Source organism: Mandrillus leucophaeus, unplaced genomic scaffold, assembly GCF_000951045.1.
Source record: "Mandrillus leucophaeus isolate KB7577 unplaced genomic scaffold, Mleu.le_1.0 Scaffold18, whole genome shotgun sequence".
Classification (NCBI taxonomy): Eukaryota; Metazoa; Chordata; class Mammalia; order Primates; family Cercopithecidae; genus Mandrillus; species Mandrillus leucophaeus.
This window is the reverse complement of record NW_012101809.1, coordinates 4,179,237-4,203,525: the sequence shown is the minus strand read 5'-3', so window position 1 is coordinate 4,203,525 and position 24,289 is coordinate 4,179,237. Positions and strand designations below refer to the sequence as shown.

The 24,289-nt window shown below is 46.3% G+C and overlaps 1 protein-coding gene across 2 annotated transcripts in view; it reads right to left on the bottom strand.

Moving 5' to 3' along the window:
* The window catches only part of WBP1L (WW domain binding protein 1-like), an 82,875-nt gene that overhangs the window by 35,199 nt on the left and 23,387 nt on the right, over window positions 1-24,289 (bottom strand). The window contains exon 1 of one of the 2 annotated variants that reach the window (XM_011977483.1): window positions 10,195-10,727. The exons of the other annotated variant lie outside the window; for it this stretch is intronic. Coding sequence (XP_011832873.1) covers window positions 10,195-10,221 — 27 coding nt within the window. The 5' untranslated portion in view covers window positions 10,222-10,727. Of the gene's footprint in view, window positions 1-10,194; window positions 10,728-24,289 lie in introns of those variants that run through there. 2 annotated transcript variants of the gene reach the window in all.

Sequence of the window (24,289 nt, the reverse complement as noted above, 5' to 3'; positions counted from 1 at the left end):
AAAAAAAAAAAAAAAAAAATTAATATACATTTACGTAGAGCTCTTGAACTTTTTTTTTTTTTGAGACAGTCTCACTCTGACTCCCACTGTAGGCTGGAGTACAGTGGTGTGGTCTCAGCTCACTGCAACCTCCACCTCCTGGGTTCAAGCAATTATCATGCCTCAGCCTCCTGAGTAGCTGAGACTACAGGCGCATGCCACCATGCCCAGCTAATTTTTGTGTTTTTGGTAGAGGCAGGGTTTCGCCATGTTGGCCTTGCTGATCTCAAACTCCTGACCACAGGTGATCTACCCACCTTGGCCCCCCAAAGTGCTGGGATTACACGTGTGAGCCACCGCACCCTGCCCTCTTGAGCTCTTCAAATATCTTTTAAAAGTCAGCCTCTCATTTGAGCCTGCCAGCCAGTTGCCTGCAAGACACTCTGCAGTGAGACCCTTTTTAATGTGACCCTTTGTCCAAGGTAGAAGTAAACAGTTCCCCTGAACAACTTAGAGAACTGCAAGGGGGCCAGGTGTGGTGGCTCACGCCTGTAATCCCAGCACTTTCGGAGGCTGAGGCAGGCGGATCACAAGGTCAGGAGTTCGAAACCAGCCTGACCAACATTGTGAAACCCTGTCTCTACTGAAAATATAAAAATTAGCCAGGTGGTGGCGGGCACCTGTAATCCCAGCTACTCAGGAGGCTGAGGCAGAAGAATTGCTTGAACCCGGGAGGTGGAGGTTATAGTGAGCTGAGATCGTGCCACTGCACTACAGCTTGGGCGACAGAGCAAGACTCTGTCTCAAACAAACAAACAAACAAAAGAAATGCATGGGGCTAGGTGCAGTGGCTCATGCCTGTAATCCCAGCACTTTGGGAGGTAGAGGTAGGAGGACTGCTTGAGCCCAGGAGTTGCCAGACCAGCCTAGGCAACATGGCAAGATTGTCTCTTCAAAATATAAGAAATTAGCTGAGTGTGGTACCATGCACTTAAGGTCCCAGCTACTGGGGAGGCTGAGGTGGGATGATCACTTGAGCCTGGGAAGTGGAGGCTGCGGTAAGTTATGATCATGCCACTGTGCTCCAGCCTGGGTGACACAGTGAGACTCTGTCTCAAAAGAAAAAAAAAAAAAGAACTGCAAGGGTCTCTGAAGAGGTGCTACTGCCCCCCTCTCTTATAAAGAAATGAATGACACTTAGACCTAAGATTGAATATGACAGAATCGGGACTGTCAAAACCCTGATCTTCTGATTTTGATTCCTTATCCTTTCTGTAACTGGGCTCCAGCTCAACAGTCTTTACTGTATCTTGAAAATAGCTCTTAGTCAAATAGAATATCCACTTCCTCGCCTCGAAAGAAGAAAGAAGTATAGTTTTCAAAAGGATCTGAAATATTGAAGGTACAAGTTAATTTGTTGCTGATGTGCTTAAGAAGAGATTTGCCAGTTTCATTTGAGAAAGGCATATGCCACATCTCATTCCTCATTATAAGCATAATTCTAAATTTAACACCCTTTTTTTTCCCCTCAGCAGTTCCACCTCACTGCAGCAGACCCTGCTGGGAGCAAAGATCATAATGGGACTTGCCTTGTGTGGTTGTCTGTCTTGGGACCAGCACCAGAGATATATTGCCAGCAAAAAGTTCAGCACTGCTCAAGGGAACTGTTTACTTCTAACTCTGACAAGAAGTCACATTTACAAGGGTCTCACTGCAAACAGGCACAGGATAAAAGGATCTTCAGAATCCAGAGGCTGTGTCTCCAAAAGACAGAAAAACTTTAAAGAAACAAGAACTTTTAGAACTCTAAGAGCTTGGACTTGAAGATTAAAATAGACTTCGGTGATTTAGAAAACGGGGACCGGGTGGACGTCAGTATGTTAGTAATGATAGATTACAATAAACATTCCGCCTCAGCCTCCCAAGTAGCTGGGACCTTAGGTGCACAGCACCATATCCAGCTAATTTCTTATACCCACAGCAATAGGTACCTGGCTTCAAATACAGGCTACTACTAAAATAACTATGCCTAATTGTTCTTTAAGTTGTATGTATAAAGTCATTTGGGTACTACTGAGATCCTCTCCTCCTCGGGGGTGGTACTCCAAGTTATTTGAGTAAGAGATGAAACGTCAGTTCCATCCGACTTTTCACATGGGCTTGGTCATATCCATATTTCAGATGGGCTTGGTCATATCTACTGGCCCACAAAAAATGACTCTGTACCTGTCATTGATAAGACAGAGTACCTGGTGATTAGTGGGACAACCAATGTCAAAATTCTAAATTTCTGGGCAGATAATGAGCACACATTGCTTAGAAAGCAGCAGGAAAGGTCTACCCATTTCCCCTTTATTAAAACAATATGGTACTTCTTCCCTCAGCCCTGTGACTCCTGCTTCCCAAGCAAAATGGACTACTATGAGTCTGTGATTTCTACCCCAAGGTTTCTCCACCTTAGCTCTACCGACATTTGGAATCAGGTAATTATTTGTTGTACAAGACTGAACTGTACATTGTAGGATATTTAGCAACATCCCTCGCCTCTGTTAACTAGGTATGCCAGTAGCAACTTCCCACTCCTCTCACTGTGACAGCTAACAATGTCCGAACACTGCCAAATGTCCTCTACGGGGGAAGGGCAAAACTGTCCCTAGTTTAGAACCCCTGTTTTAGCCAAACTGCCCACAATATTTTGTGCAGAACTGTGTTTTAGCTAGTCTTGTTCCCTGACTGCTTCACAGACTCCCTGCCACCACCCCACTCTAAATTCCCCATGGGCAGGGCTGATGTCAGTCTCACAAGCATACCTATCCTGGCCAAAAACCCTTCACAAAGTCCTGAACCTGGTGACCGCTGAGTCAAGTAACCATAGGAGCTAGTCGTCCCTCGTGCCTCTTAGCTACACGGTACAAGCAGCAGCATGAAGGGGTCCTCCAAAGCCTAAGGCAAGGCTGTGGGTGTGTGATTTTCACATGACCAGTGCAAGACTGAACCGTGGCTCTCTGGCCGTGGCGCTCTCATCCTGGTTTACAGTAACCCAGCACAAGCTGAGCCTGGCTCATGAATCTGGAACCTTACAGAGAGACGCAGGAATGACTAGGTTCTATTTGTGCTGGCAGTCCGCCCCAGCCTGTCCTAACCTCCCTACAGCACTCCAGAACCACACCCAGAGAGGTGGGAAATCACAGGTATTCACACCACTGCCTGCCTGGTGGGTAACAAGGGTTTTCAAACCCTCGATGGAAACCACAAGATCAATTGGACGGTATTTGAAACCACATCGAGACCATGCGTCACAGTTGGGAGATCCTTAAGTCTTGTGTGTTAAGCAAGAAAACCAAGCAATAATAAATAATACTCTGGCCTCCTTGATGCAATGCCCGAGGAAACCAAAGTCTTATGTGCAATACAGTCCCGGCAAACCCTGAGCCACTTTCAGGAAAAGAAGTCAGTGTGTCACACTCCAGCCATACCCAAAGCCAAGTCTCCTTCTCTGCACTGCCTCTCCCCTCGCAGGATTTTATCACCATTTCCAGCAACCAGCAATAGAAGCCTCTTGTGAGGTCTGGGGTTCAAGTTCAGATGAGCCCTGCCCAGAGAAACAATGGTTACAGGGGGGCACAGATATGGCTCAGGCCCCTGTATCTGTGCCCCTCTGTTACCATTCTCAGGGCTCTTTCAACCCACTGTTGCTGCAAATTAGCAAGAAATGAGTCAAGAAACCCTAGGAAAGAAGAGGTAAGAAACTAGTATCTTACTGGTGCTAAGGAATTAGGGCAGAAGAAGGAATTTCAAAGCATTTTTTTAAATAGCCCTAACGTATTCTGTTTTCCTGGACTAAAATTTACCTCTTCAAGGAAAAGGGGTGGGAGGGGGCGGGTCAAACTCATGGGCTGTCACTGGAGGAAGTGACTGTTTTCTTTGGCTCCATCCTGGATGTTTCAAAATCAGCAGCCACAGCCTCTTTTCCACTAAGTTACTGTCCAGTACACTGCTTTCTCTTTGCTCTGATAACAGAGATGTAATGAAAAACAAGCCACATTCCTTAAAAAAAATAAAAAGCAGCTTCTTTCAACAGAAATGGTTGAGGGTTCAAAAATTAACCTGAGGCCAGGCACAGTTGCTCACATCTGTAATCCCAGCACTTTGGGAGGCCAAGGCAGGTGCATCACCTGAAGTCAGGAGTTCGAGACCAACCTGGCCAACATGGTAAAACTCCATCTTTCCCAAAAATACAAAAATTAGCCGAGTGTGGTGGCAGGTGCTACCAGCTACTTGGGAGGCTGAGGCACGAGAATTCCTTGAACTCGGGAGGCGGAGGTTGCAGTGAGCCAAGATTGCACCACTGCACTCCTGTCTGGGCGACAGAGTGAGAGCCAGACTCCATCCCTCCCCCTACCCACACAAAAAAAATTAACCTGAAAGGGCTTGTGGAAGCACCACCTTTCTCACCTTTGGTGACAGTACAGAAATGAGGTGTTCTGTGGAGCTGTCACAAGACTTTTACAAATCAGTTTAGATAAGGATTCTGGCTTCAACTTTTGGTAGCACAAACAAGTGTCACCTTGGCGTTTGCTGCTACATACAACTAGTTCCCTTCCAAGCAAGATCTTGCTTAATTTGTCCTCAACCTGGTAGAAACGGATGGTGCCCGAGGGGAACAGCAACTGGTTGTCAACATTCAGTCCTCTGCTGTGCACAGAACAGGCAGGGAGGAGGAGGCCTGCAGCAGACTGTGGATATGGGTACCAAGCCAGAACAACGGGCAGGGGGCAGACAGACACCAAGAAGACCTGCACTCCAGGCCCCTCCTGCCACACATTAGCCCTGGGTTCTGGAACAGATCACTTCCCCCTGGGTTTCAGTTTCCTTACAGCAAAAAGGAGATAAGACCTCCTCCCTCATGGGTGGCCACTGTGGTGAAATAATAAATACCCCAAGTCAATGCTGGCTAACATTCAGCAGTTGAGGGGTTAAACTGGAAGCCGGCAATTCCCCTCCTTCCCTCTCTGCAGTCATGGCTCCCACCCTGCAGCTTTAGCTGGCTATCACACAGCCTTTCCCGTGCTCTCCTTGTGAGACTCTAAAGCCACTTCCTATGCCCAGGGAGTAAGTACCATGCAACAATCTAGTTGCCTTGTCACATTCAGCATCAGCCCAGGGACCAGCTCACCCTTTCAAAAACACACATAGCCCCTTGGGCCAGGAGTTGCCCCCTGTGCTCTTTCCATGACAAATTCCAACCCAGGCAAGGGACCCTTAGAGGGTTTTGATGGATATTATTCATTCCCAGTATCAGGGACCATCCCATGTCATTGGTGTGGACAACTGGGAGAACAACGGGTCTTTCCTACTGAGAAAGGCAATACTCCAAGACGCAAGATGTAAAATTAGTGTCTCAATGGATCTAGCCTGCATTCCGTCAACTAGAACTTACCACCCACTGGTCCTTCCACACACCTAGCACCTACAGTGCAACGACTGATACTACTGGACTGGACTGTGGGAAAGGCCACCTCCAGAAGGGTTGCCTCTTCACACCTCTGAACTGCGGCATTCTATTCTTTTCTTATGTCATTTGCCACCACCTGCAGAATGTCCTCATTACCTGTGCACTTATTCTACTTTCCCTACCTGACTGTAAATCCCTTGAGGGCAGGGATGGAGTTTATATCTCTTTGTATCCACAATATGCTTTGGGTAGAACAGGTGCACAGTACTTTTCAGCTGTTGAGTGTTGCTCCTAAGAAACGCATCGGCCTTACCCAATCAATACCTTCTGGATAAACATGAAATAGAAGTCATTCAAATCATGACTAAGAACATTCTGTTGCAATACTGTTCTCCGAAAATTAGTAATCCCTTTGTTAGGTACACATAATGGAACTTCTCTTAATCAGAAAACCTATTTTCTCATCTTGTCAGACAATAAAGGGATAGCAGCCGGGCGTGGTGGCTCACGCCTGTAATCCCAGCACTTTGGGAGGCCGAGGCAGGCAGATCACGAGGTCAGGAGATCGAGACTGTCCTGGCTAACACGGTGAAACCCCGTCTCTACCAAAAATACAAAAAAAATCAGCCAGGAGTGGTGGCGGGTGCCTGTAGTCCCAGCTACTCAGGAGGCTGAGGCAGAAGAATGGCGTGAACCCGGGAGGCGGAGCTTGCAGTGAGCCGAGATCGCGCCACTGCACCCCAGCCTGGGCGACAGAGCGAGACTCCATCTCAAAATAAATAAATAAATAAATAAATAAATAAATAAATAAATAAAGGGATAGCATGCCCAATTGTGTGTTATATCTAAAATTTGGTATATAGTGCCATACCCAAAAAGTTCAGCAGGTGACTATCTTCCTCTGAGCTTTGGCTCATCTAAGCACAAAAAGAGCATTTTTTTTGGTCAACACTGTAGCTTCTGTGACCTGTCTGACTGTCCCTTGCATGAAAGGACTAATACATCCTACAGTTTATCTGCCCTTTACAGACACTGAAATCATGCCATGCTCATTATTAGACAGAAGGGCCCTGAGGTCTTCCTCCTTCTTGGTATCCATAAAAGACACCCATACCTGGTGAACTAAGGTCCTTATCTTGCCTCACGCAAATTCAATGCCAAGACTCAACAGATGAATGACAGTTTCCCTTGTCATCTGCAGGAGAAAACAAAAACAACTCTCCCAACCTGATCTGTCCGGAATGCTCTTTCCCCAACTCATATGTCTGGTAAACTCTCCTACTCATCCTTCAAGAGTCAGATCAGATATCAGCTTCTCAGGAAAGCCTCCCCTAGCCTGATTCAGGTACGTGCCCCCACGCTGTGCTCTCCCAGTCCCTGGGCGTTCCTCTGTTGTCGTCTCAGGACACTGGCTTGTAATTACTTCCATGCCGCCCAACTCTGGAGGACAGTCTCTCAAAGTGTGACCAGAAACAACCTGGGTCAGAAACACCTGGGGAACTTCACAGAAATGCATGTTCCAGGGCCCTGGCCCAGACATAAAGAATCTACATTTTTTTTTGGCCAGGCTTGGTGGCTTACGTCTATTATCCCAGCATTTTGGGAGGCTGAGGCAAGCGGACCACTTGAGGTCAGGCGTTTGAGACCAACCTGGCCAGGCACGGTGAAACCCCATCTCTACTAAAAATACCAAAAAAATTAGCCAGGCGTGGTGGCACATGCCTGTAGTCCCAGCTACCTGGGAGGCTGAGGCAGGAGAATGGCTTGAATCGGGGAGGTGGAGGTTGCAGTGAACCGAGATCGTGCCACTGCACTCCAGCCTGGGAGACAAGAACGAGACTCAACAAGAATGATTTTTTTTTTTTTTTTTTTGAGACGGATTCTCACTCTTGCCACCCAGGCTGGAGTGCAATGGCGGGGCCTCTCAGCTCACTGCAACCTCCGCCTTCCAGGTTTAAGCGATTCTCCTGCCTCAGCCTCCTGAATAGCTGGGATTAAGGGGTAAGCAGCATCTTATCTCCTACCTAGGCAGGCTAGAAAGAAACATGCCCCAAGGAGAACAATGCATTAATCATACTTTATTCTCAGACATCAAGCCGCACAGTCTAGGTAGTGAGAAAAACCCAGGATTTGGGAAAGACTCAAGTTAAAAAACAGCAACAAAAATCTTCAATTACCCTTTCTCTAGACAACTGAGCAATGCTGGGCAAATGGCTTAACTTCTCTAAGCCTCAGCATGCACCTCTGTACAAACAGAATAATTCTACCACATAAGACACAGGATTATGGGGAAAAAATAATCATATGGATTAAGAGGAAAAAAAAAATCAAAGTACATACATATGTATGATAAAGATTAATTTTCTGTGTGTGTGTGCGTGCATTATGTGTCATTTTTTCTTAGAATTATCACCAAGTGATCTTTAGAAGGCTGGTTTCTACATGGCTCCAATAAAGAACATAGTTACACTGTCTGACACAAAATACTAGAAATATACAATATATGTAACTACTCCAAGATTGCACAGGCAAGGTTTGAGTCACAGAAGCCCAGGGCAGGAAAGGCCTTCAGAGGTCTCTAAATTCTGCCTGCCACCAGGCAACTGTTCAGACACAAGAGCTAAAGGTTCACCTGCTGTGGATCCTCTCAGATGCTTCCCACAACCACCATCCCAACCCTTCACTCTCTTTGAAGAGTTTAATCAAATGCTACCCACTGCTTCATTCTCTCACTACATGTCCAAGTAACTGGACACAAGCCCTCGCCCTCTTGCCACCTCAGTATATAAGATTAACAGGATCTTGGTAGAGTAAGAGGTGGCCTCCCAGCTGTACGTCACTGCACAATGGCAGTCACTGACTACAGATGCAAGAGCTCACTCCCCTCGCTATGGGCTCCCGCCCAGCACAACTGGCTCCTGTCAAGGTATCAGTCCCTTCGCTTCTCATTTCCTGCACCCCTGCAGTGGTGCATCCTTTGGGAATTAGTAGATCAAAATAAGAGTTATGTCTACTCTCTACCAGCCAAGGTGCAAACGTTTCACATACATTCTTTCGTGGAATCCCCGTGCAACCTCACAGATGAGGTTCAGAGCAGTTAAGGGCCTGCCCAAGACGCCAGGGAAGCTGGGATATGAATGCAGGTCTTTCCGGCTCCCAGCCCACTCTTTCTACTCTGTTAGGCAGTTTTCGCCCTCTCAGCCTGCTGACACAGCATGAGACGTTTCGTCCAGCTTCATCCTATTTCCAACACTGCTCGAAATCCTCTCCAGGGCTCACTCTGCCCATAGGTTAAAAGGACAGCCTTTCTGGCCAGGCACAGTGGCTCATGCCTGTAATCCTAGCACTTCAGGAGGCCTAGGCGGCCGGATCACCTGAGGTCAGGAGTTCGAGACCAGTCAGGCCAACATGGCGAAACCCTGTCTCTACTAAAAATACAAAACTTAGCTGGGCATAGTGGCACATGCCTGCAATCCCAGCCACTCAGGAGGCTGAGGCAGGAGAATCGCTTGAACCCAGGAGACAGAAGTTACAGTGAGCTAATGCCACTACACTCCAGCCTGGGCAACAGAGTGAACAGGGTGAGACTCCACCTCAAAAAAAAAAAAAAAAAAAAGGACAGCCTTTCTTGTGGGGCCAGAAGGGATGTTCAGAGTGGTCACCACTCTGCCCATCAGCTGTGTTAACGCAACACTCTGAAGATAACAAGAGCTGTAATGGAAGGTTTGGGGCTTTTCAGAGGAGCTTCCTTTGAACAGAACTGTAGGCAACTCAAAGGAGAGTTGCCCGTCTAGCACTTTTCTCACAGTGAGGGCAACCAGTGGTCCCTAGCAGCTCCCCTCTAGGGCTTCTGCTGTGAGCTCATCTGTGGCTTTTCCTCACCCAGGAACGGGCAGCAGAGGGTGTGTGCTCCCTCCCCACCCCTTACAGCCAGCAGCTGCTGGTTACAGTTACACATTCCGATACAGACATGCCTCTCAGACGAAGAGGGGGTGGGGGTGTCCGACTCTCAGAAGCCCTGGAACAAATAGTTGGCAACAGCTGTGTTCTCAGCAGACAGCAGTTGGTGGCTTGCTACTGTTCTCTCATTCCACACTGCTTTACCGGCTGGAATGAATGCAGTGCCCCCACTTCAAAGGGCGGCTCACCGAGCAATCAAGTCTCTGCCACAGGGGTTTGTTTGAAAAATCGGTCGGTAAGGCCAAAATGGGGTCAATTCCACACCCCTTCCCCTGAGGTGTCCTGGACGTCCCTCAGCCGCACAGCCCCAGGCACATGCTTGAAAGGAAGAAAGCCTTTCCTTTAGAAGAAGAACGGAGCCCTCGACCCACCCCCAGCGCAGAGTCCCTTCAGAACCAGAGGACTGTGAGGAAATCTCCACTAACTAGCCAAATCAAAATGGAGAAGGAATAAAAGGGGTTTGCAGCAAGAATCGCACTCTGCCTCTCCCCTTCCCCAGCCCCACTCTTCAGCTGTTTCTCCGTGAAGTTTCCAAAGCAGTTTTACAGTGTCTGATGGAAAATCAGAACTGGACAGCCCTAGAGAAACCTCGGGGACGTAGAGGGTTAAGAATACGGTGGCTCTGAAAGTAAGGAGCAGCTAGCAAACAAGAAGGGAGACTGGAAAGTTCTGTGTGGGAGCTGGCCTGGTCTAACCGAGAGGCATTTGCTAAAATATTCCCTCCACCCAAAGCAGTAGTACAATAAACAAGCTCCCACCCCTTCTTCCCTTCCAAACCCGATCCATGCGGAACCAATTACCTGTCTAAGACCCAAAAGGAAAGGCATCCTGCAAGAGCATCGTCCACACTAACGTTGGAACAAAGGGCTCTTAAAAGTTAAGGTCTTGGAATGAGCATTGCCCCTGATGGGCCTGTGTGCGCGGTGGTCCTGGTTCACCAGCCTTCCTTAGCAAAGCAAAGTAAACAGAGTCCTGGGACCGAGCAGGCACACTGTCTCCTGCTCTCCTCGCTACTCCCCCCGCCTGGTTCTGGCCCACCCCCACCTTCTCGTGACATATCTCAGACGCAGCAAAGCCGAAGCTGTCTGCCAAGTGGGAAATGACATCAGTTCAGGCGCAGCAGAAAAAACTTCAGACAGCTGCGCTGGAATACTGAGGAGGATGTGCTGCAGACCCGCAATGCCCAGCCCTGGACCCACCTAGAGCCAGAGCCCACTGTGGGAGGATGGTGGGGGTTGCAGATGGGAGCAGGCTGCTGCATCCCCTTGGCTCTAAGTAGGCTCGGGGGTACATAAATCAAGTCTCTAAAATTGAAAAGAGGAACACTGCTCTGAATAAGGACTGACTTTGTAGCTCCTAAAGTATTGTTTCTCCTCCCTGGGAAAGAAAATCCAGTCCAGTGTCTGTCAGTTTCACAGAAACTTTTCCACCCCCACCCCTGCCAGAGTCGGTCTCAATACATAATAGGACAGGAAGTCTGGCTGTCCCAACTTTCTCTAGGGAATGAGGCAATTCACAGTGGGGGCTTGGAGAAGCACCTTTTCCCCAGCTAAGGTAGGACACGCTACCTTGGACGCTGCCCTTTCAAGTCCTCGCTTCCACCGGAGAGTTTATATTTCATAAACAAACTACACAAGTACAGGTGCCAACATCTTTCCTCACTTGTCTTATAAAAGGTACAACAAGTCCCACCGCAGCCTCCAAGTTGCCAGAAAGGCAGATCATCTATATTTAAACCAACTCTTGGTTCGGAAAAGTTCACCGCCTTAGGTTTGTCGTGTTTTCTTCACTAAGTTCAGTTCAGGGAGAAAAGAGTTCTCTAACGCAAGCTTTGCACAAGCAACGGCCCTGGGGATGGTGTCCTGCTCTGACTTTCCCTAGTCAGTGGTGTAAGCCAAATCCCTTTTGGCTACCCTCCCTGAAACAGCAGGTCACAGCAGTTCTCCCTGGGCCTGAATCCTCTACCAAACACAACACTCGCACAGTACAAAAGGTCCATGTTTGGGTTTGGATTTCCAGAAATGACTCAAGGAGAACAATCTTCAGAGGAGCTTTATAAATCCAAAGTTACTTTTTTTTTTTTTTTTTTTGGAGATAGGGTCTCACTCTGTTACGCAGGCTGGAGTACAGTGGCGTGATGATCTTGGCTCACTGCAACCTCTGCCTTCCGGGCTCAAGCGATCCTCCCTAGCTGGTACTACAGGCACGTGCCACCATGCGCAGCTCATTTTTGTTTTTTTGTGTAGAGATGGGGTTTCGCCATGTTGCCCAGGCTGGTCTTGAACTCCTGGACTCAAGTGATCTGCCCACTTCAGCCTCCTAAAGTGCTGGGATTAAAAAAAATTACTTTTCACTAACTTCCTCGGCTACAAATTAATTACACTGTCCAGGACTCAAAGCAAGTATATTTCATCTTTTCTTTCATTTTCTGCAACAATTTTCTTTCATGATACTTATTCAAGGCCTCCATGGTAGTGGCACTGTGCTGGGCATCATCCATGAAAGTCAGAAATGATTCTTGCAAATTACTATCTATAACCCCCAACCTAGGACAATAAATTAGCAGCACATGACACGTACAGCACAGTGAGGTGCCAAAAGTACTGTTTGATCATTAGAATCCAGCCAGACACACAACGTGTTTACTGCAGGTCCCCACTGACGGTCAAGGTCACATTGACTTTCCTGACAAGAAAATGAATGTGCCAAACTGGCTGAGCCATTTCCTTGAGACTCATGAAAAGAATGGATCACAGCCTCACTGCTAGAGGAAAAGGTGGCTGATGTGTAAAAGAAGTGGCTCCTGCTGCTGCCGGGGTTTAGGGACTGGGAAGCCATTCTTTAGCACATACATATTCTCAAGATACGGTCAGTCTATCCCAGGCCTTTTTGCCACTCTCACAACCAGGTCAAATTGCCAGACAGACGAGGCTGGACATCAAGGCACAGCCGCCCAGGGAAGAGCAATGAGGCTACTTTCAACCCCTTCCTTTCACTTCCTCGGTTCCCTGGCAACCACTGAGAACCACAAAACATACACAGCATTAACTTTGGCAATCAAACTGATGGAAAGAGCATCCTCATCACCTCATGGGCAATGTAATTTGCACTGATCTAACAAGACAGATTGGCACCTGCAATTCTCCAGAAAGAGTGCCATGGCATAAGTGTACCATTCATTCACTCACTCCATGCTCATTGAATACCTACAGTGTGCCAGGCATTGTTTCAGGCACTGGGGATGCCACTATGACCAAAACACACAAGAAACCTTGCTCTAATGGGCTATGAAGTGTTCCATATTTTTCTTCCTTCCATTTTTGTTTGTTTGTTTTAAGAGGTAAGGTTTTGTTCTGTCACCCTAGGCTCAAGTGATCATCCTGCCTCACCCTCTCGAAAAGCTGGGACTATAGGCACACGCCACCACACTTAGCTAATATATTTTTATTTTTATTTTTTGTAGAGACAGGGTCTCACTATGTTGCCCAGGCTTGAACTCTTGTCCTCAAGTGATCCTCCTGCCTTAGCCTTTCAAAGTGTTGAGATTACAGGCATGAGCCACTAAGCTTGGCCCCATAATTCTAAATAATATTCATCAGTGATGATCTCAGAAGAAGTGGAATTGCGACAAAATTACTAGAAATCCAAAAAAAAAATTCGTAAAAATACAACCTAAATGATCAAAATTGCATTATAGACTTCCTGATTTCCTAATGAATCATCCTTTTATGATGCTACCCAAGACAGTGTTTCTAATCAGCATTTGTCTATTTTTATCTTCTCACAGATTATAAATTCCTGTGTGCAAGGCAGCATTTAACCCAAGGCATTACACCTAGTACAATATATTCTAAAAAAGTGACTGCTGACAACAGCTTCTTTCTTACTAATCAACTTCTTGCCTACAGCCCCTCACTAACATTCACTAAGCACTGAGATCTGAGGGGTGAGGAGAAAAAGAGGTTGAGTTGGCAAATTCAGGCATTCCCAGGAAAGTGAGTTCACTTTCTGCCATGTTATACAAATATTACTACAACCTAGTGACAAAGTAGTCAGCTTTGCCATTTGAAAAGCAAGATGATCATTAACAATTTCTGTTAGCCTGAAAAAATGGGTTCTTCTATGTACGTGATCCAGTCTCATATATGATGAGCCAAAGGTAGGGTAAATCCTTCTTCGAATGACTTTAGTCATCCGCCTGCCAATGCAGAATTAAATTCAATGTTGAATTCACCAACTTAAAAAAAAAAAAAAAAAGGAAGTCATACTAAATTAGAATTAAGCAGGATTATGCTGTCAAAACGTTGCAGGTTGGCTGGGCACCGTGGCTCAAGCCTGTAATCCTAGTACTTTGGGAGGCTGAGGTGAGCAGATTGCTTGAGCCGAGGAGTTCAAAACCAGCTTGGGCAACATGGCAAAACCCCATCTCTACAAAAAATACAAAAATTAGCTGGGCATGGTGGCACATGCCTGTTGTCTCAGCTACTTGGGAGGCTGAGGTGGGAGGCGCATTTGAGCGCAGGAGGGAGAGGTTGCAGTGAGCCAAGATCGCACCACTGCACTTCAGCCTGAGCGACAGAATGAGACTCTGTCTCAAAAAAAAAAAAAAAAAAAAAAAGTTGCAGGTAGTAGCTCAAGCCTGTAATCCTAGTACTTTGGGAGGCTGAGGTGAGCAGATTGCTTGAGCCGAGGAGTTCAAAACCAGCTTGGGCAACATGGCAAAACCCCATCTCTACAAAAAATACAAAAAATTAGCTGGGCGTGGTGGCAGGCACCTGTAGTCCCAGCTACTCAGGAGGCTGAGGACGAGGCTGAAGCAGGAGAATGGCGTGAACCCAGGAGTCAGAGCTTGCAGTGAGTTGAGATTGTGCCACTGCACTGCAGCCTGGGTGACAGAGCGAGACTTCGTCTCAAAAAAAAAAAAAAAAAGTTGCAGGTTAACAACTACTTATGGCCCCAAGCAGCATCTGGGATATCCTTCTACTGAGGCAGTTTCCTCCTCCGCAGTTCAGAGAATCCCCAGAGATAGTACTGCTGAAAATATTACCCTTTGGATTCCGATTAACTTTTTTTTTTTTTCTTGAGACAGAGTCTCGTTCTGTCACCCAGGCTGGAGTGTGGTAGCACGATCTTGGCTCACTGCAACCTCTGCCTCCCAGGTTCAAGTGATCCCCCTGCCTCAGACTCCCAAGTAGCTGGGACTACAGGTGTATGTCACCACTCCCAGCTAATTTTCATCTTTTTAGTAGAGATGGGGTTTCACCATGTTGGCCAGGCTGGTCTCGAACTCCTGACCTCAAGTGATCCATCCACCTCAGCCTCCCAAAGTGCTAAGATTACAGGCATGAGCCACCATGCCTGGCCTCAGATTAACTTTTTAAATTTTTATTTAAATGTTTTTTTTGTTGATACATAGATGAGGGCTTCCTATGTTGCCCAGGCTGGTCTCAAACGCTTGGCCCCCACTCCTTATGAGCCAGGACAACAGGACTGAGCCACTGAGCCTCCCTAAAATTTTATTTTAAATAGGAAGTCTCGCTCTGTTGCCCAAGCTGGTCTCGAATTCCTGGCCTCAAGCAATCCTCCCACCTCAGCATCCTCAAATGCTGACATCACAGGCATGAACCACTGTGCCCTACCGGATTAAATTAAGACATACTGCAACAACATATATGCTCACAGCTACCTGAATTCATTCTTTTACTGTAGTAAATTTGTTTAAGTATGTTTTGGCAACATTTCTGTAGGCAGTCTTTATACGTATAATCTTTAAATTCTGGGGTGGGGTAGGGGAGAGATAATCATTTGTTCAGCCCTGACCATGAGCCAGACTCCATGCTAAGAACTCTATCTAACCAACATCTCAAAGCCACAACAACCCTATGATGTGGCTATTACTATCCCTATTACTCAGCTGCAGAAATGGAGGCATATGGGGTTTATGTAACTTGCCCAAGGTCACACAGCTGGCTGTGAGACAGCAAGGATTTGAGTGAAGACTCTGGCTCCACAGGCTGTTTCCTTTATGATCACGCAGGCATCAGATATTAGAATATAAGAAGTTACAAACAAGGGAAAAAAAAAAACAGCAAAAATCAGAACTGAGGGTCAGGAGAATGTTAAGCAGACAGGCAGGTCCCTGGTCAGCGCTCTGGAACCCTGTTTATGAGACTGCCGTGCACACCATATATGATGGTGGCATTCTGGAGTGTGAAGTCAGGGTCCTAGGGTCCCTCTGACCCACTTTGGAGAGCAAGGTTCTATGAGGTCAATGACTGGGAAAGCCCTAACATTCTCATCTGTTCCCAATGCACAACAGATCCACACACAAGGAATAGGCTGGAGACCTTCCCAGGTCATGGCTCTTGGGAACCTGGTAAGCTGCTCCCGCACCCATGTCATCTGGTCAACTGAGGGTGATGGCAACTACGGCTGAAGGTCTAGGGGTGTCTTATTTCACAATCAAGGGATCTGAAGAAAGAGAGTTTGTCAGAACAGAACAGTAACTACCAGGCTTCTAGGGTAGGAGATCATCTCCAGGCGTAAGGCCATTTTGTTTCCAGGAGCTTTGAGCAGAGGCTGCTGGGCAGACACAGAATGTCTAAGATAAGAGATCTTTCTTATCTTTCTCTGGTTTGGGCATGCACCCATTTAAATGCCTTAGAGTTCTGACTCAAGAAAGGAAGAAATAAATACTAACTTAAACCTCAAACCAACATGAGTGTCACAATAAAAGTTAAACTGAGACATCTTCTTGTCATGGGTGTGAGGCTGGGCATTAACAAAAGGATCCTGAAGTAATTATTTTGGGGAATGCAAGGGGATAAATCCCAAACCCAGAACTCTGCCAAGCAGAAACACTAAAGGTTGCTTAACTGCTAGAAACCAAGAACACTAGCTTTATCTATGTCCTGGGGCTGGACAAAGGCAGGCATGTAGCAGGCCTGCCCAGGCAAGAAAACACGCACCTCTCCTGCTTCTGGGCAGGACAAGGCTCTGTTCTACAAGTCACAGAGCTTATCTCTTCCACAAGGTATCCATAAAAACCCATAAGTGCTTTCCTACTACTGAGTCTTTCAGGAAAGAGAGCTGGGTAAATGGTTCTTAACTGCAGTATGTAATCCTCTACTAAATATCAAATCACATATTTCAGAGAGGGAAGATTCCAACAGATGGTGACATCTCATATTTTACAGTGACGTTAGGTAATTTGTTCAAGGACACACACCTAATAGGCAGTGGAGCCAGAATCTCAACCAGGTCTATATGACTCCAAAATGGCTTGGACGGCTGGGGGCGGTGGCTCACGCCTGTAATCCCAGCACTTTGGGAGGACGAGGCGGGCAGATCACAAGGTCAGGAGATCCAGACCATCCTGGTTAACACGGTGAAACGCGTGTCTCTACTAAAAAAATACAAAAAATCAGCCGGGCATGGTGGCAGGCGCCTGTAGTCCCAGCTATTCGAGAGGCTGAGGCAGGAGAATGGCGTGAACCCGGGAGGCGAAGCTTGCAGTGAACCGAGATCGCACCACTGCATTCCAGCGTGGGCGACAGAGCAACACCCCGTCTCAAAAAAAAAAAAAAAAAAAGGCTTGGACACACATGGAGATACGATTTTGATATTAATTGTCACTTCGCCCCTACTTGTGACCTGATATTTACAGTTGCATCCAGTCCACCCAGGATGTGCTGTGGGGATAACAAAGATGTACTATTGGATGAATCAGTCTTGCCTTGGAGGATTTATTTAGTTAGCTACATAGAAACACACATATGTCCTCTATGATAAACATGGTGAGGTGGGGGACAAACACAGCGACATAAGAGCTCAAAGAAGAGATGCTGGATGATCCTCTGAGCTTCCAGCAAAAAAAGAAAAAAGAAAACAAAGAAGGGATGCTGTTGAGGGACAGAATGGCCAAAGAAGGTTTTTGTTTTCAAAGCAAATTTTATCAAGAGCTGGACACAGTGGTTCCCCAACACTTCAGGAGGCTGATGTGGGACGATCACTTGAGGCCAAGAGTTCAAGACCAGCCTGAACAATATAGTGAGACCCCGTTTCTACAAAAAGTTAAGAAATTAGCCAGGCATGGTGGCGCATGCCTTGTAGGTTCAGCTACTCAGTAGGCTGAGGCAGGAGGATCACTTGAGCCCAAGAGGTTGAGGCTGTAGTAAGCTGTGATTGTACCACTGCACCCTAGCCTAGGAATCAGAGTGAGACCTTATCTCTTAAAAAACAAACCAATGCCAGGCACGATGGCTCAAGCACTTTGGGAGGCCAAGGTGGGTGGAACATCTGAGGTCAGGAGTTCAAGACCAGCTGGTAAACATGGCAAAACCAGTCTCTACTAAAAATACAAAAATTAGACGGGCATGGTGGCGCATGCCTATAATCTCAGGTACTTGGGAGGCTGAGGCAGGAGAATGAATCGCTTGAACCCAGGAGGCAGAGGTTGCAGTGAGCCAAGATCATGCCAATACATGTCTGCCTGGACAACAGGCAAGAATTTGTCTTAAAAAACAAAAACAAAAACAAAAACAAACTACAACACCCCAAAGAGACGGATACTAAAATAATAGGTAGGGTTTTGGTGAATAAAATGAGTGCACTATGCAGAGCAGATCATGAATAAAAGCATGGAAACAAGGACGCATGGGGCATATGTCCAAAGGCAGAAAAAGATGACGCAAAGATTAGTTGGAGGTAGAATGTCAAGGCCCTACACAAGTACACATGTAATGAGTACCTTTGACCAGCACATTTTTTCTTTCTGATGATTAGAGTAGCAGCATGAATATCAAATATAGGAATTTCTATTTTAGTGGAGTATTTTAGACCCTTGTTTTGCTTGTTTTATATTTACTACTAAAATATGGTAAATCTGGGATTTGATTTCGTTTTATTGCAAAGGTTGGAGGAGGTAGAAGAAAGACAGAGATGAGAACTTTAGGGCTTTCCCAGTCATTGACCTCAACCTCACAGAATCCTGTTCTCTAAAGTGGGCCAGAAAGAGTCCTAGGTTCCTGACTCCACCCCATGTCATTGGAGCAGCCTCAGTCTTTTATTTTTTTGAGAGACAGGGTCTCATTATGTTGCCCAGGCTGGTGTGCAGTGGCTATTTACAGGGGCCATTATAATATACTGCAGCCTCAAAATCCTGGGCTCAAGTGAACCTGCCACCTCAGTCTCCTGAGTAACTGGGACCACAGGCTCATGCTACTGCACCCAGCTTTAAATGGAGAGAAATAAAAGTAGCAGAAGCTGAAACTGGTGTGCAACAGCTTCCTAAGGTTTCTGCCTCTTGCCTCCCTGCCCCCCAAACAAGAAAATCATTTTATTGTTGACAATCACTGCAGAAATATTTATTACTTTCGTAGGCTGCACAACCATTCGCTGCTATTTCCAGAATGTGCTGGGGTCTCTGAAACTCACCACTGTCAGTGGGCCATCACCAATAGTTAATGGGCTCTCACTGGATCTGCAACTTGAGCTTCATCAAGTACAAAGCAGCCTTGTTTGTTTTCATACCAAAATGCTAGGTTCCTGTTTTTCCTACCCTGGAAACAGTTTAACCCCAGCCATACCGGCAAGTAGCCAAGAATTACATGAAAATCAGCAGGCTACAGTTCATAGCTGTCTCCAGATACATTTCATCCTCCTCACAAATTGCTCTCCAAACCGAAGATTAGAATAAGAACAAAAGGAGGGACGTAGATCACACCAACTACATGAAACACACTCAGATGTAATTTGTTTTTTGCTTTTTTTTTTTGAGACAGAGTCTTGCTCTGCTGCTCAAGCTGAAACGCAGAGGCGCAATCTCGGCTCACTGCAACCTCTGCCTCCTGGGTTCAAGTAATTCTCCTGCCTCAGCCTCCCAAGTAGCTGGGACTACAGGCTTATGCTACCATGCCCAGCTAATTTTTGTATTTTCAATAGAGACATGGTTTTACCACGTTGGCCAGGTTTGCTCTTTGTTTTTGAGACAGGATCTCGTTCTGTCACCCAAGCTGGAGTGCAGTGGTGCGATCATGGCTCACTGTAGCCTCAGACCTCGCAGACACAAGCAATCCTCCCACCTCAGCCTCCCAAGTAGCTGAGACTACAGGCATTTACCACAATGCCTGACTAGTTTTTTTTTGTTTTGTTTTTTGTTTTTGTTTTTTTTTTTGAGACAGGGTTTTGCTCTTGTTGCCCAGGCTGGAGTGCAATGGCGCGATCTCGGCTCACCGCAACCTCTGCCTCCTGGGTTCAAGCGATTCTCCTACATCAGCTTCCCGAGTAGCTGAGATTACAGGCATGCGCTACCATGCCCAGCTAATTTTTGTATTTTTAGTAGCGATGGGGTTTTTCCATGTTGGCCAGGCTGGTCTCAAACTCCCGACCTCAGGTGATCTGCCTGCCTCAGCCTCCCAAAGTGCTGGGATTACAGGTGTAATCCCACACCTGGCCCTGGCTAATTTTTTAAAATTTTTATAGAGGCAGGGTCTTCCTACGTTGCCAAAGCTGGTCTCGAACTCCTAGGTTCAAGTGATCCTCCCACCTCGGCCAGATGTAATTTGGAAAGAGAATCCATTAGGAAAATTAGGCTTCCAGGTCTCCACCAATCTGATTTCATCTTTCACTGTTATTTAAACTTTGGGTGAGATAGAGACATGGTCTACATTAAGTGGGAATGTGGGTACAATGATGGCTGACCCAAGAAAAAGGCTAACAGCAAGGTCATTTTATGACAGGCAGCTCAACTCTCTGAGTCCTTAGAAGCACTTCTGGGTGCTCTAGGCATTCTCACTGTCCAGAAAGAAATCATCTTGGTTGTGCTTTTACAGGAAAATCCACTCACTTCTTATATGCGACTCATAAACTCAACAAAGCCATTTCACACTTTATGTTTTAGTTATTTCTTCTCAGCCTTACCTTCTCCTCTAAAGTAAGCAACTTAGGGTAAGATGTGAAACATTCACTTCCATATCCCTCACCGTACCAAGCACAATGCCTTACACAAAGCAGGCCCTCAAGAAAAGATTGTTACACGAAAGAAGAGATAAAGACGTGACTAAAGAGAGGATCCTGGCTGGGTGTGGTGGCACATGCCTGTAATGCCAGCACTTTGGGAGGCCAAGGAGGGTGGATCACTTGAGTCCAGGAGTTCGAGAACAGTCTGGCAACATGGCAAAACTCCATCTCCACAAAAAAAATACAAAAATTAGCTGGGTGTGGTGCTATATGACTGCAGTCCCGGTTGCTGGGGAGGGTGAGGTAGGAGGATCAATTGAGTGTCCAGGGAGGTTGAGGCTGCAGTGAGCTGTGGTCACACCACTGCACTCCAGCCTGAGTGACAGAGCAAGATCCTGTCTGGAAAAAAAAAAGATCATAAAAATGAAGTTAAAATATAGCTGAATCCCTAAACATTAGTACTGGTAACACCTGCCTGGTCATAGAAACCTGACAAACAGCTAAGAGGTCAGGAGAGCACCTGCATGTTCTCCAAGCTCATGAAGTTTGATGCGGCAAAGCCTCCGTGTGTCTCATTATCTGTACATCTCTCATTTCTAAGCTGAGGAATCTAAAGCACTTCAATCATCTCAAAAGCAAAATTCCCTTTCTCAAAGCAGAGCTGGGCCATGGTCTAACTCCCTAGCAATCGTTTTTGGATTTGGAGATATAGAAGGAAGCTGCTCCTGGTTTTGTCTCTAGGTCACGAGATACCTCCATTAGCAACACCTGGAAGTTGTCTCTTTTGCATAAAGGATTGTGAAACTTAATAAGGTCTAGCTGGAAGCACAGCTCATGGCATTGTGCCTTCCCTTATTTCCTGGATCTTACATAAATCAAATATTATGTCCTCCCTCCTTAGGCTATTTGGTAACCAAATCTACTCCAGGTCTAAGATTTCATGGTTAAAAACACCAGAAGAAAACATTAGGACAATTTATCCCTCCAATAAGTTGTAGAGGGTGGGGAAGCTCCTGGAACAAATATGTCCACACCCCAAGTAAAATGATGACTAAAGGTGGTGAAACCAGAGAGGGCATCATACCAGATGCAAGGGACGCTGAGCCCTTTGTCATATAACGCCCACCCACAGCCAGGCCTGAAACCCTGCACTTCCAGGCCACAGAGAGTGAGGTGACACAGGATGACAGCAGTAAGTAAACCTACTTCAAAAACACCTTCATCCAGAGTCTAAATCATGAGGAAAGCACTAGAACAAGGCAGAAGAAATGGTCAGACATGCCTAAAGCTTGGGGGAAAGTACCTCTGAGAAAGCATCCACGCCCCATCACAGCACAGCCATTGGCCCTCCCAGAAACACTAATGTTGTTCTTCTCCTTTGAGAGACTCAAGAAACAAAGCTTTTCCAAGGCCTTGCACTGTGCTCAAAATTACAGAAAAGGTGGAGCTCGCCAGTGAGAGGCACGATAAGTCATCCTCCTTCTTCTTGCAGAGAACTCAGCAAACTTCAAGAAAATACAGAGAAGGCCAGGCGCGGTGGCTCACACCTGTAATCTTAGCATTTTGGGAGGCCGAGGCAGGCGGATCATCTGAGGTCAGGACTTTGCAACTGGCCTCGCCAACATGGTGAAACCATGTCTTTACCAAAGATACAAAAATTAGCTGGGTGTGGTGGTGTGCACCTATAGTCCCAGCTACCTGGGAGGCTGAGGCACGAGAATTACTGGAACCCAGGAGGCGGAGGTTACAGTGAGTCAAGATTGTGCCACTACACTCCAGCCTGGATGACAGAGCGAGACTCTGTCTCAAAAAAAAAAAAAAAAGGAAAATAAAATACAGAGAAACAATTCAATAAAATCAGAATTCAAGGTTGATAAACAACCTGCCCATCCATTTTAGCTGCTCCTTCTATCAGCTGGTATACAGCTGGTAACAGGATATTGCTATCCCTGCTTCCCAGATGTATATACTGGAGGTCTGAAAATGTAAAGTGACCTTGGATTAGACTAAGGGTTTTAACTGAAGGGACAGAGGTCTTCCCATGAGACTCCAGTGAAGGATGCCCAGGGGGAGACTTTCCTTTAAACTAAATTGTTCCAGGTCTCTGGCATTCCAGACCTGGCCATGTTAGCACCTAGTCTCATGACTCTGGGCTAATTACTTAACCTCTCTGAGCCTTCCTTACTTCTATCAGCATTGCACAGAGACCCCTCCCAGGCCAGCCATTTCTGTGATAAGAGGCCCATGCAATCAAAGTCTACCATCTCGTTTGTAGAGTCACAATGTATAAGCTTACAGTTAAGCCTCGGAAGAGTCACACAGGAGTCTGCTCAACCCCAAATCTCCTACATTTTGAGTAGCACAGACTCTCTAACTGAACATCTGTTCACAGTATCCTTATCTCTCCAGTGTCTTTCAGTCTCCAAATTCTTTTTTTTTTTTTTTTTTTTGAGACAAAGTTTCACTCTGTCACCCAGGCTGGAGTGCAGTGGTGCGATCTCAGCTCACTGCAGCCTCTGCATCCCGGTCTCAAGTGATCCTCCCACCTCAGCTTCCCAAGTAGCTAGGACAACAGGCATGAGCCACACCACCCAGCTAATTTTTGTATTTTTGTAGAGACAGGGTTTGACCACCTTGCCCAGGCTGGTCTCAAACTCCTGGCCTCAAGTGATCCTTCCACCTTGGCCACCCAAAGTACTGGGATTACAAGCATGAGCCACTGCACCCAGCCTCAGTCTCTAAATTCTACGTTCCATTTCTCCCTCAGCAGCGTTGCTCACCTGCTCTGAAACCCCCAGTACTGTACTGTAAGGGTAGGCATAGTCAGCCAAACACAGGATAGGGACCCACAGCTTGCACTCCCGAAAAGCTGGAAGAAGAGAAGATACGCTGGCAGGGTCTCTTCATTTTTCCATGTTTCTCTGAACATTTATGCAATCTCAGATAAGAGGATTTTCCCCAAAATTCTCTCTTCACTAGAAATTGAGGGCAAAAGTCATAAGTTAATCTTTCACTTTATACACTAAGCAAAGGTTGGAAACAGATGTGTGTGTAAAAAAAAAAAAAGAAAGACCAAGTTTTGCAGGGTAGAAAAAAGGTTATCATTAAAACACCACTACTAGACCTGGTCAAGTAACACTGAGAATGCTGGGATTGAAAGAGTACTTTTGATTCTCATGGGATTGAGGGTACTGTTGGGAGTAACATTTTTTCAAGTAGAGGAACGTACCGAGGGCTAATTAAGAAAACTGAAGAACTGTCATAATTAGCTGAATTTTGTAACAATATTTTTATTCTTAGATCTTTTTTAAATTCTCAAGTGCAAGATCCTATCCTACAACATTAAGGAATTATTGTCAAGTTTTCTGGGGATGCTATGGGATGACATTAATGTTGAGAAACATTGTTATCTTTCAGAGACTCATTTTTTATTTATTTTTACTTCTTCATTTTTTGAGACAGGGTCACCCTGGCTGGAGTGGTGCGATCTCTAAAAGATGGCCAGCTGTAGTGGCTCCTGTCTGTAATCCTAGCACTTTGGGAAGCTGAGGTAGGAAGAATGCTTGAGGCCATGAGTTCTCGACCAACATAAGCAACATAGGAAGACCCCGTCTCTATAAAAAAACATGTTTTAAAAATTAGCTAGATGTGGTGGCACACACTTGTAGTTCCAGCTACTGGAGAGGTTAAGGTAGGGGATTGCTTGAGCTCAGGAGGTCAAGGCTGCAGTGAGCTGTGATCACACCACTGCACTCCAGCCTGGGCAACAGCAAGACACTGTTCCTAAAAAATTAAACATTGAAGGTGGGTGCAGTGGCTCACACCTATAATTCCAGCACTTTGGGAAGCCGAGGTGGGTGGATCACCTGAGGTCAGGAATTCGAGACCAGCCTGGCCAACATGGTGAAACCCCATCTCTACTGAAAATACAAAAAA